A 12207-nucleotide genomic window follows, 5' to 3' on the forward strand; every position below is an offset into this window, starting at 1 on the left:
TGTCAAAGGCAATGCTGCATAAATGCATTCAGGCTGAATGGGCCAAGGCTAAAATGGCCCAAAAAAAAAAAAAAAAAAAGGACTGGCCAGAATGTGGTGTGTTGCTTCAATGATGGCCTCCATTACAGGAAAATATGCTTGCTGTGTGTTCCTATCTGTATTAGGAACAGCAGGGAGGAGCTCAAATGAAAATGACTGCAATTTCCAGATGGGTGTAAAGTGGCATTGCTGCAGAAACAGCTTCAAACAAGCCATCTTCAAACATGTGCACTGGCATGCAGGTGACGGGAGGTTTGGCTTGGCTGGACTGGAAAAGGCTCTGAGACCCATTGTGCACCTGCAGTGCTTCTGACTTCTGTCAGGCAATTTTCCAACAAAGGCAAAACAACATAAAGCTCAAATGAGTTTGAAGAGAGCTCATATTAAGATTCTGCCGTGGCCCCGACTGATTGACAGAAAAATTCCCTCATATCCAAAACAGTGTCTCAGTCAACATCTGTACTTCTCCTCCTTAAGGCAGATGTGTCAAGTCAAGAAGAGAGAGCTGGAGAAACCGAAAGTGAAACAGCATCTGCTCAGTCTGGCCCATTCATCTCCTCTTGGCTGAGCTTTTCTGTAAATCAGGGACATGGGGTTTGACTCTGCACGCCTGTCACCGAGCATCAGCATTTAAGTCCAGATTTAATGCTTCACCAAAAGGAGATTCATTTTTACCCACTTTATTGAGTCAATACTGAGAGAAATGGCAACTTTATTGGATTGCCATGGTAACTGTAGGGAAAAGTGGTTTCGCTGTGTGTGTGTGTGTGTGTGTGTGTGTGTGTGTGTGTGTGTGTGTGTGTGTGTGTGTGTGTGTGTGTGTGTGTGTGTGTGTGTGTGTGTGTGTGTGTGTGTGTGTGTGTGTGTGTGTGTGTGTGTGTGTGTGTGTCACTGTTGAAGAGGCTGTATTGTACGCCTCTACAGGTCCACAGCAGGTCAAAATTCTGCATTACATTGTTCACTTAACTCCATTGTTTAAAAATAGATATCCAAGACACTTAACATACATTTTACATGTGCTCACTTTGCTTTACAGTGAAAGTGAATCTTTGCCAGATGGATGTGTTTATTTTGAATACCCTGGTAGTTGCTGCGGTGGCTTATCACAAACGTTCATTTCAGCTTGTCGTACAACAAAGCTGCAAGGTGCTGTTGTGTCTCTAAGGAACAAATAGTACCTCCCTTTTGCTTACTCTGACTTTACCTATAATATTTAATCTTTCAACCCTCATATTGTCTAACAAGACCCAAGTCATCAGCCGTGGCTATGCTGACTGCAGGTTTAATCATCTCATATCCGTAATGGAGCTGACGGCTCCATCTGTGAAGAGTAGAGGGGGGTTGAAGTTACTCACAGCACTAACACCGGGAACAATCAGCAAGCATCTGGAGGCACCACAGCACTTGACCCACCCCACCCACTTCTTCCTCCTCCTCCTCCTCCTCCTCCTCCTCCTCCACTTTGACCAGAGTGCAATAAGAGTGGGATTAACAGGAACCGTCCATTGAGACCTGCATTGCTCCTCTAAAAACTGCTTTCCAGGCAAGTTCAGACCGACATGGGCAACAATGAATCCTACTTATTTTATAATTACTGTATTAGTAAATACATAAAACATTTTAATAAAAAACATTGAGCATCATTAAGTTAGTAACCGCAGTTCCATTATTTCCTACAAGTAAAAGTGATTGTACTTTCATTATTATGTATTTATATATTTTTTATATATTTTTTTGTTTAAGTTTCAAATGTTATTGCCTGCATGACACCAATAAATAGAATTAGCATTTACACAATTCCAATGTCGCCAGTGACTTCATTATTTCAACTTAGATAATATTGTGCTTTAAATCCACAGTATTGGACAAAACAGAATAACATAATTTGGAAAACCGATATTTCACACAGTACATTGAAGGGAAGGCAAACACTGTTATGGCATGTTGTTAAAAAGAGTAACTTTTGGGGAAATATACTTTCTAGTTTTAATATGTCTTCTCTACCATGCTATAGGTACAGGCAGGGTACACCCCGGACAGTTTGCCAGTCCATCGCAAGGCAAAAACAAAGAGACAGACAGTCTCCTAAAGGCAATTTTAGAGTCACCAATTAACTTCAAGTACGTGTTTTTGGACTGTGGGAGGAAAGCAGTGTACCTTGAGAAAACACACACCCAGTTAGGAAGAACATGCAAACTCCAAAGTCTCCCAAGGCTGGGCTTCAACTCAAGTCATAATCACGGCTAGAGCCTTTTACCTTTACTTAAAAGTTGTAGAATACAAACTTCCATTACTGTTTCGACTTTACTGTAAAGAGAAGCGACGATGACGCGAGAGATGTTGAGTGTGCCCACTGGTATCACATTGTCACGTTTCATGTCGGTTGTTAACTACCATGGTTGCGCTGTGTGTGGCTACTCACCGCGACTGTCATTGGCCTTCTGTCACACAGCCTCATTACAGGATCATGGCCACCTGAGGCTGCAAGTCATTAAACGTCAGCCCATATGCTGAAGGATGACTTGCATGAGAGCAGTTCAAACTAGTTAAATTAGGCAGAAAGAAATCAGCTACAGGGCTTAAAAACAATTAAGAGCAGCATTCATTCCTTTACCCTTGTGTAAACATGTTGTGTTCCAACTGTAACAGAGAGAGTTGTGCCTTTTGTTGTCATGAGGTGTCCGTGCCAAGAGTGAGGGGGAGGTAAGACACATAGTCAAAAAATGCAAATCACACGAGCTGTGGCAAGCTGTCATGTACTTTCCCTGTGTCACTACATCGCTGGTTTCCAACTCATCCAAAGTGTCTGCCGAAACGTCAGCCTATATGAAAAAAAAAAAGGGAAAAAAGCTCTGAAACAAGTGTGGGATTCATCCTGTTCGATGGCAGTGAGGCGGACACAAAGCTTACGGTTCACTTCAGCACACGCTTTTGATCATCGCTGGATCAACATTAGGCCTCTGTGACCTGTTTAAATACATATGGGCTCAGGACCAGAGCCCTGACATTTACTGCTATTGTCAATGCAAACGGCAGGTTTTGGAATGAACTTGAATGAATGAAGCAGGATTCAACTGTCATCACTCCACTGTGTAACACAGGAAAACTAAAGAAATTAATGAATAAAGACTTGATATCAGAGATATATTAATCTGGATATATGGAAAACATGCAACTTAAAAACAGTACAGACTGATCTATTTGCTATAATGTGAAAACAGCTAACCGAGTGTGTGCAAAAAAATTACTGAAAGAGAAAACCCAAAATGTATCTGACGACTAATTTGCCTGAGAAATTAAAATAAGGACAAGCCAAAATTCTTTGAAACCATGAATATTCTAGTTTTAACAAAGTTAGTTGGTCACATATATTGAAAGGTAATTTTAATGAAATGTGATATATTTCTGGGCCCTATTTACATGTTTTCAAGTGAATGCTTTTGTTGCCTTTTGGATGTCCGCATTGATTGGGGTATGAGTTTATCTGTTTACCCCCGCTCATTGTTTTGCACATTGACATTGAGGTTGCTATTAGTGATGTTAGCATCAATTAAAGCTAACAGCTAACATGCTACTGATGCTAACTCGGTTCTGTAAACAAATGTGGCACTGGCAAAGGTTCAAGCTCTACCAAGTGCCCGTTCTAGTTGTTTTAATATTTCTGGTGTCATTTAATTGTTTAGGTGATAAAGAGCATGCTTGGTGAGCTCCAGTTGAAAAGATAAAAATGGGGCTTTCGGAAATCTAGAATCACCCTTACTATTGCTCAATTTTTATTGTGATGCTTTACCACAGTCAAGGTGAGTGGATCCTGACAGTATAGCCAGTGGAGACACTATATTTAGTGCAGCATTCCCGGTTGACTGATGACTCCTTTACTGGTGGTTCATGACGTTTTATATTGTTCACACAAAAACCTTTCCTTTCCGTATCCATGAATATACCGTAAGAGCTAAAAGAAATGAATACAGAAAACATTAGCATAAACACCCTGACATAAAACCAAAGAGACTACAAAAACAACTACAAACTGCTCCAAGTAAATCTACATAGTACTCGGAATGTGTACAAACCTTGTGCCTCTATCAAGCAGGTGCTTTGTGAAATAAACTTTAACAACCGTAACTTACTTGTATTCTATGTGCCGTTTCTGCCTCGTTCTACTGGACTGGTTTTATAGCCCTTCAAAATATAACCTGCCGTTTCTAATATAACGTCCAGAAAAACAAGCAACACAAGAGTAAAAGCACCTTCAACAACAGTAACAAGCTATTTGTGTCCTTTATATTTAGAAATGTCTGCAATACTCTCTGTCTCATTAGACGCACCACCACATTAATGTTCGTGAGTGATGAAGGTGAGACGGGCAGTCATGACACACACATGCCATACCAGGCTGAGAGAAAGTACACTCATGGCACACATGAATGCTGGTTAACTACAGTATTCATGAGTCATGGTGAATTAGACCATGCAGCCCATTTACTGCACGGCTGCATGCATCGACTGTATTCCCACAGTCACTGCTGGAGTAAAACACAAATCTATCTACATAGTCTGAGGTGCAACAGAAATTATTCCATTTATGGGGAATTCTAAGAAAGATTTGGGTGTTAGGAAAACCAAAAGTGCGTACTGCTGTTTGCATGATTTATACAACAAATGATAGCTATGTAAGCTATTAGACACCCTTAATTTTCCCCGGCAATATCTTTATGTAACCTGTTTTGTTTTTTTTAACCATCATGTTTCTGTGGATTTATTCGTTATATTACACCTTTTATAGAACTAACAGCTCTACCAGTTGATGGCATGACCTAAAACAAACATTTAATCAATAGTAAGGTCATATAGCAAGAAAAACTGTCATTCCACGTTCGTGATTTCAGATTACAATTAGTTGTGAGTGCTGCGGTTATCAGGGTGGCTGGGCTTGTTTCTCCCAGAGGTTCACTCACTCAGAGCTGAGGTGTTTCAGTGTCAGATGCTGGATGAGATGGGTAGAAAGAAAACGATGTGAGAAAGACAGCAGATGCAAACTGATTACTCCCCCCCACCCGCAAGGAATAATCAAATAAGAATAAAATGATAATAGAATTCTCAGTGCTGATGATTTCATTTTATTTGTTTATGATGTGGCTGTTAGTGAGTTAGCGTGATAAACCCTGCACCAATTTGCAATGTCGCAACTAATGGCGTCTTAAGTATATATGTTGCTCCTCACTCATGCTGGGAGAAGAACACCTGGGGTTCACCAAGTTGCATGCTTTGAATGCAAACTGGATCACGGCAGCGTTGCATGCGAAAATAGGTGAATCTTTGCATCGTTCACCGGAGAGTTGTCGCAGATAACTTGGCACAGCGAGGGTTAGCTTGAAGGATGACGAACAGCCGATTGCAAACCTCACTCACATCCTTGCCATCAAGCTCACAGTGTATATGCGTTTGCATCTGCATGTGCACCAGACTAACTGCTATGGTATACACTATATCAGATGTTTGGATCTGTTTGGACCTGAAAGAGTCGCATTGTGTTCGATTTTGTGACAAGAATATCAAAAAAATATTTCAGCAGCTCTCCAGTTGGTAATTTAGGGTAAAGTAACAACATTGAATCCCAAAATATGTCCCCTGCATTTAAATGCTATATAAGATGTATCAGTCACATTTTTATTTCTATATTCACAGTTATAATCTGTTTTATTTTCCAATAATTCACAAAATAACTTGTAAACCTGCTTTACACACAAAAAGTGCAGATATATAACATGTATATTTGGTGGATTAGTTATTTGTTGCTGAGGGTGGTGGAGGAATAAACCTTCGTCTGGTCTACGCAGCCGCCGCCCTGTTGCATTATTTGTACCACAGCGGGGGATAAAATGTATCTCCCCTGCATAGTTAATAGAGCTACTTCACCAGCAGACCGAACGGTAAGACATAAAATAAACATTTTATAAAGCGAAGCAGAGCTTTCATCTCTCACACGTGGCGCCTGAAACTCACATAATTAACTCTAAACTCACATCTCACACCAAGTGGTATATTATGGTTGAATTACTGAGTTCCTGTAGTTTCAAATCATATTGTTGCCAACAGCTGCACCAGAAGCAATAAATTACATTTGTAGATGAGCAATAACACAAAGCTATGGTAAATCTATTTATTATTTATTCTTTCAAAAAGCCTGATGATTAACTCATTGCTATTTTATCTGATTTATGCTTTTGTCACAAATTACCATCCTGATTGGAATTGATGCATAATATACTGTATATTATACACTTTAACATTTATATCTTTTTAAATGATACCACATACATGTGTGGACTGAGCATCAAAGGTCAAGACTGTGCAAAGATTGCAAGTCACATACTCATCCCACAAATATGGTTCCATTTAAATGTAATTTGCCTTCAAGTCTGATGCCCTATTTTTGCTTCCACAGTCTTATTTGCCCTAAATTCTATCATTTCAACAGTAAAAAGCATATTTGATGAGCTCTTGTGATCAGTTTTATCTCAATGATATGCAGACAGGTGACCTTTTTTATATGCAATTCTTGAAACAATAATTTCTCTTTGACTATATTTACTCTACTCAAACCAATTGGACACTGGGTAAGTTATGGTAGCCATCTACATGAAATGAGCTTCTGCAATCATGAAGAAAAGTGAAATCCCAGTCTCAAACCACAATGCAGATAAGCTGCAAAATCCCACAAATAAAGTCTTTCTTTCACAATCTCAAAAGTATCATCCAATGTGTGTTGTATCAGAATAAATATTCAAGTCTTTCATGAACAGAAGCAAATATCATAGCCAGTTATTTCCTGAATGTTGAATCGTGAATGAAAAACATATAAATGTGTAATATACTTGTGATTGGTCAATGTAATAAACATAAAGGCATCTCTAAATGTTGCAGTATGTTTGAATCATGTGCAGTGTATGAGTATTTGCTCGGTTGTTATAAAACATTGTTTCTTCTTGCCCCTCCAAGGAGGGTGAAACTTCATTTATTGAACACAAGCTGTAATAATCACTAGTCTCAGGCAGAAATCTATATGAGATAAATTGTGAGATGAGCTCCTTTCATCTCCGAACTCTGATTAAGATAATCATTTCAAAGTGGTTACGTAGTTGTTTTGTTTTGTTATTTTGAGGATATATTTGCCGTAATCAGTGAAGGACTCAATGTAATGTATCCATAAACGTCCTCTCAGACAACGGCAGTAAATATACTGCATATGAGACAAAGCAAAGCACTTCTTCTTCTGCAATAGTTTCATTTCATCAGCAATCCAATGCAGCTCTGTCGGTGTGGTAATTATAATCTTGCCTTGGGGCTAATATGAATCAGACATGGGTTAATGTGTTGTGAAGCCAAAGGAAAGTTTTTCTGCATCAGCTGTGCGGCCTTTGAAAAGTGATTTGATTCATCTGCTGCGATGAGACACAGTCTGCTTATTGATACAATGATGTGCACCCAGCCTGAAAAAAAAAGAAAAGGTTTTTTGTTTTTTTTCCCTTTGCTGATCAGCTTTCAGTTAGCAGTGGAGACTGATTTCCTCCCGGATACAATATCAAGTCATCATTTGTGTCACAGGTGGTCTCACACTCACCTCCCAATCAAGAGAAAATAAAGAGATCACAAACAACAAAGCAGATGAGACAATTACAAGCTTGCCATTAAATTTCAGTCATTACATACAGTTCAATCTCTGTATTGTGCACTGACATTAAATCCTTCACTTTTTTTTTCCCTTTATGCTTGTACTGTTTTTTTCTGACATGAGTGCTATATGGTTGCCATGGTGGTATAGTGGTTAGTACTGTAAATCTCATGGAAAGATATAAAGGTTTAATTCTCCTTGTGCACGTGAGGGTTTTCTCCTCATACACAGTTTGAGTGCAAAAAAAAGTGTTTGAGGTTAATTGATCAGTCTAAATTGACTAAAGGGCAAAGGTGTGTGACTTGTTTACACAACGTTTTCATTTAGACAAAGGAAAATACAATGTTTAACACCGCTGTGCATATGCAATATGGCTGCCGTAAGGTCTTAGACGGACTATAGACGGACTAGTAGACGGACAATAACAATAATGGCGACCTCCAGAGTGTCATGGCTTTATATAGTAGTTAAGAGTCACCTGCAAAAGTAATCCATCTATGTTGTCTGTATATTTGAATGTCCGTGTGCTTGCCACAGTTAGTTTACAGCGTACTGTTCTCTGTGCGCATATGTGTGAGTACAATATAAAAAAAACCCAATCAGTAGCACCAACTAGTGGCCCAACAAGTAAACTATATAATTTTCAGTGTTTATGCTCTTTCCATGTAAATGGACATCTTTTTTCAAAATGTTACCGTGAGGTTTTGGAAAACGAAAACGCACAAACGATGTCTTTTCACCTGAAATGTTTTGACCTATGATGGACAGGAGACCTGCGCTACCAAATGTTAGCTTGGATCTCTTCCAGCCTTCTCGTCTGAATTTGAAACAAGATGGAGCTGAGTGGTTCTTTATTTTTCTTATATAAGTCACTGAGTCAGCGGCGCAGTGATGCAGTGGTTCGCACTCTTTCCTCACAGCAACAATAACCAGATTCAATTCTCGGCCAAGGCCAATCTGTTCGCCTTGTGCATACTGGGGATTTGTCCAAGAACTCGTGCTTCCTTCCTATAGTCCAAAAACATTTGCTTATCTTAATGGCTTGTTGGTGTGAGTCTGTGTAACTTTTGCTTATTGTTTAGCTGAGTTTTGGCTCTCGCTCCCCCTGACCCTTAAAGGATTAAGCAGATTAATTATTATAGATGGATTCAGGGGCAACAGGAGGCTTGTTCGGGACATGGTGTAGTTTCACTGTATCAATACGCAGTTATGAACAAGTTATTAACGAAATCAGAGAAAATACTTTCACCACATTTCACAGCTCATTCTTACAGTAAGATTTTTTGCTTCAAGACTTTTTTCATTGTGACAAAAGAGGTGATCAAGGACTCCTGAGCACCTCTTATTATTCCCTTCCTAATTTGATGAGGTTTTTATGATTGCTGCAGATGTGAAAACCTCAATTAGCACAGTTCTTGTTCCCAAGTTGTTAAACATGACTTATGTTTTATCGCTATTATAGACCTAATGAAATGTTAAATCTAATATGGCTGGCTGGAGGGTTTGTGTGTCCACAGCACAGTGGGACTACTCATAAAAATTACATATGCTCATGTGGGGTATATCAGGTACGAGGGCTACAATATGGTCAAGGACATGGTCCATGAAGCAGGGGCTGATTCCCTAAACTGTAATATTTTATTTACAAAAAGTAGCTCCATTTGGAGGTACAGGTAAAAAAAAAAAAAGGTTTATCTTGCATTATAATTATAGACTGTTTGGAAGCAGCATCACATTACTAAAGACACATTTTGACCCCCTTCATGTACCGAATGCAGAATTTCTAATCCCCCAGTGCATTGTGGTTCTTGACTCTGTTGTCCAGGGAAGCTCGTTTACAGCCAAGAGCCGCCCACATGGCTCTTAATGCTGCCAGATCGTTCTCTTTCCACATGCCAACAAGGAGCTTCATCAGAAATTTTGCAGCACAAGTCATTTGTCATGCTGTCCCACCCACACAAAGGCACCTCGACAATCCAAGTAGAAGTCTGTAGGGCAACCACACGAATTGTTATATCCCACATCAGCTTCCTACAACTTAACACACACCAGCTGTGTCCGCTGAAAATGCCCAACCAAGGTGGGCTTTCCACAATTGGAAATATATTCCTTAGACTCTCTGGGGGCGGAGGTGGGCGAGGATTTGATCCACCACTTTTATTTTCTATTTTCCTTTTTTTCCCCCCATTTTGACTTTAATCAAATTTAGGATTTTTCATACTGCTCATTCTTTGTTATATTTGTTTGATTGATTGATTGATTGATTGATTGATTGAATTTTGAGTTTGCTATGCTGTGCACTGACTTACTTTACACTCACGTGTGAATTTGTTGCATTGATAAATAGGGAAGCGCCGATCCAGGTTTTTTCACTTCCGATCTGATCCCGATCCCCGAATTTGGATATTGCCAATATCGATATTATTCTGATACTAGAGATGTTTGCTTTAATATTATTATTGATTTTATATGAGGTTGTAATAAACTCCTCTCTCCAGTAAAGTATGAAATGTGGGACTGTATGCATGTATTCTCTCAAAACGCAACTTGAGGTTAGTATAAGGACAGAAAAGGAAGCAGTACAAATCGTTTTGTTCACTTTGGACAATGTGGGGGTCTGCGTGACGTCATCATCTCATAAGAAACTAGTTCTATCTGTAAAATCTCAGAATCACTTTATTAATCCATGGAGAAATTCTTTACCAACACAGCACAAACTGTAATTTTTACAGCTCGAACGCAACACAAATCATTGGGACTATTTTCAGGGAGTTTAGCGTGGAGTAGGATGCAGCTTCACGGAGGTGTGAATCGCCTGCTACCGCAGAGGATCGAGCTGTTCCCCTCGGCGAGCTGGCGTTTTAAAATGACGACGTCTGGCGGCAGAGCGTCCGCCTTGCTGTACAACAGCTTTGCAAACATCCACAACGATGCTTTGCGGTGTTTTGAGCGTAAAATCCATCCAAACAGTGACATGTCATGAAAAGTCAGGTGCTACAGGCTGGGGAAGTGCTACTTCCAAGCTTGCTGGCTACAAACTGTGGAATGGATTTCCTGACTCATTACTCCACGTCTCATAGAGACCCACCTCCCTTCAGGAAATCCATTTCACATTTTGCAGCCAGCAAGCTGAGCAGCCGGCCGGGAAACACGTGTGGACTCATTTCAGCAGAAGCACAGATGCAGCTTCATGGATCGGAAATCTCCGCAGGTCGGATCAGAAATTGCCGAATTCGTGAATTACGTTCATATCGGCACCCGATCCTGATACTGGATAATGTATATTCATTCGAATGGTCCCATTGAAGTCATATTTGAGAGAAACACAGTGAACATTCATAATGTAATAATAAAACTTTGTTATAGTCAATAAATGAACATAAATTTAATGAGGTACGACATTTTTAAGTACCAAGAAATGCAGTTGCATAATAATGTACTCACACATTCAGCAAGTGCCCCATTTTGGACCTTCTTAAGTCGCATCATCATCTGAACAGCTTTCATAAAACAAGACGGTTCAAGCATTCTCACACTCATCACACATAAGACTCATCCTAATGGATCAGGTTTTGTCTTACCTGGTGTGTCCCCATATGGCTTTGGTGGTTTGACAGTCTCCGTGTTGCTGTTCGTGGGTTTGGTGGTGCTCTTGGACTCTGTTGTGGTCACCACAGTGAACGTCCTTTGGGAGAGCCTGGTTGTAGTGCTAGTGGTCGTGCCCACTGTGGTAGATGAGGCCCTGGTGGACAGCGTTACATTGGTGTCCAGTTTGCTGTCCTCATCTATGCTGTCTGTCCCTGTGGGTCCCCAGTCAATAAATCCAGCCACGGTGGTAGTCCGGCCCTCCTGAGACTTGTCATAGCTGTCCCATTTGAGCTGCCTCCTTGCTCTAATTAACAACCTCCCGCTTGATAAAGCCGCTGGAGCTTGACCTTTTACAGCCAACGGGTCACTTGTCTCTATTTGAGAGTATCTCAACCGACACTCCTTACATGCCATTTGTCCTTTATATGCTGACTTTCGATGCTTTAGACCTTTGACTTTCAGCCCGATCCCTACCCTGTTGTCCTGGGGTGGGGAGACGGGGCTGAGGAGCCGACGGGCCAAGGGGCTCACTGTTCTCCAGTGGAGCTTGTTGGGCGTATCCCAGAGGGGCTGCAAGCGAGGCCGTGAGCGAGGCACCAGCTTAGGCGTGAGTTTGATGCCCAGACCCTGGCTGAGGGGGCTGCACACAGAGAAGTCCAGAGTGAGGTGAGTCATGGCAAGCAGGATCCACACTCGATGCCCCACACAGCTGCCCGGCCTCAAAGCAGACGTACTGCAAAGGAAAGAGAGAGTGAATGAGAAAATTCCTTAAAAAAAAAAAAAAATGCTCATTAAGTTTTCAGTGCCTTTCCACTTCAAGTTAGTGGCCTATTGTAAACAGTGACAACTTTTTCTTCTCTATTTGCATACTTAGCAAAGTTCTACTCCACAACTTCTTAAACACC

The 12207-nt window shown here is 40.6% G+C and overlaps 1 protein-coding gene across 1 annotated transcript in view; it reads right to left on the reverse strand.

The window, feature by feature from the left end:
• ajap1 (adherens junctions associated protein 1) overlaps nucleotides 1–12207 on the reverse strand; it is a gene marked incomplete at both ends in the record, with an annotated part of 49030 nt that overhangs the window by 9744 nt on the left and 27079 nt on the right. Inside the window, one exon of the mRNA XM_080497036.1 lies at nucleotides 11296–12035. Coding sequence (XP_080353162.1) covers nucleotides 11296–12035 — 740 coding nt within the window. The remainder of the gene's footprint in view (nucleotides 1–11295; nucleotides 12036–12207) is intronic.

Source organism: Blennius ocellaris (genome assembly GCF_963422515.1).
Source record: "Blennius ocellaris genome assembly, chromosome: 5".
Lineage (NCBI taxonomy): Eukaryota > Metazoa > Chordata > Actinopteri > Blenniiformes > Blenniidae > Blennius > Blennius ocellaris.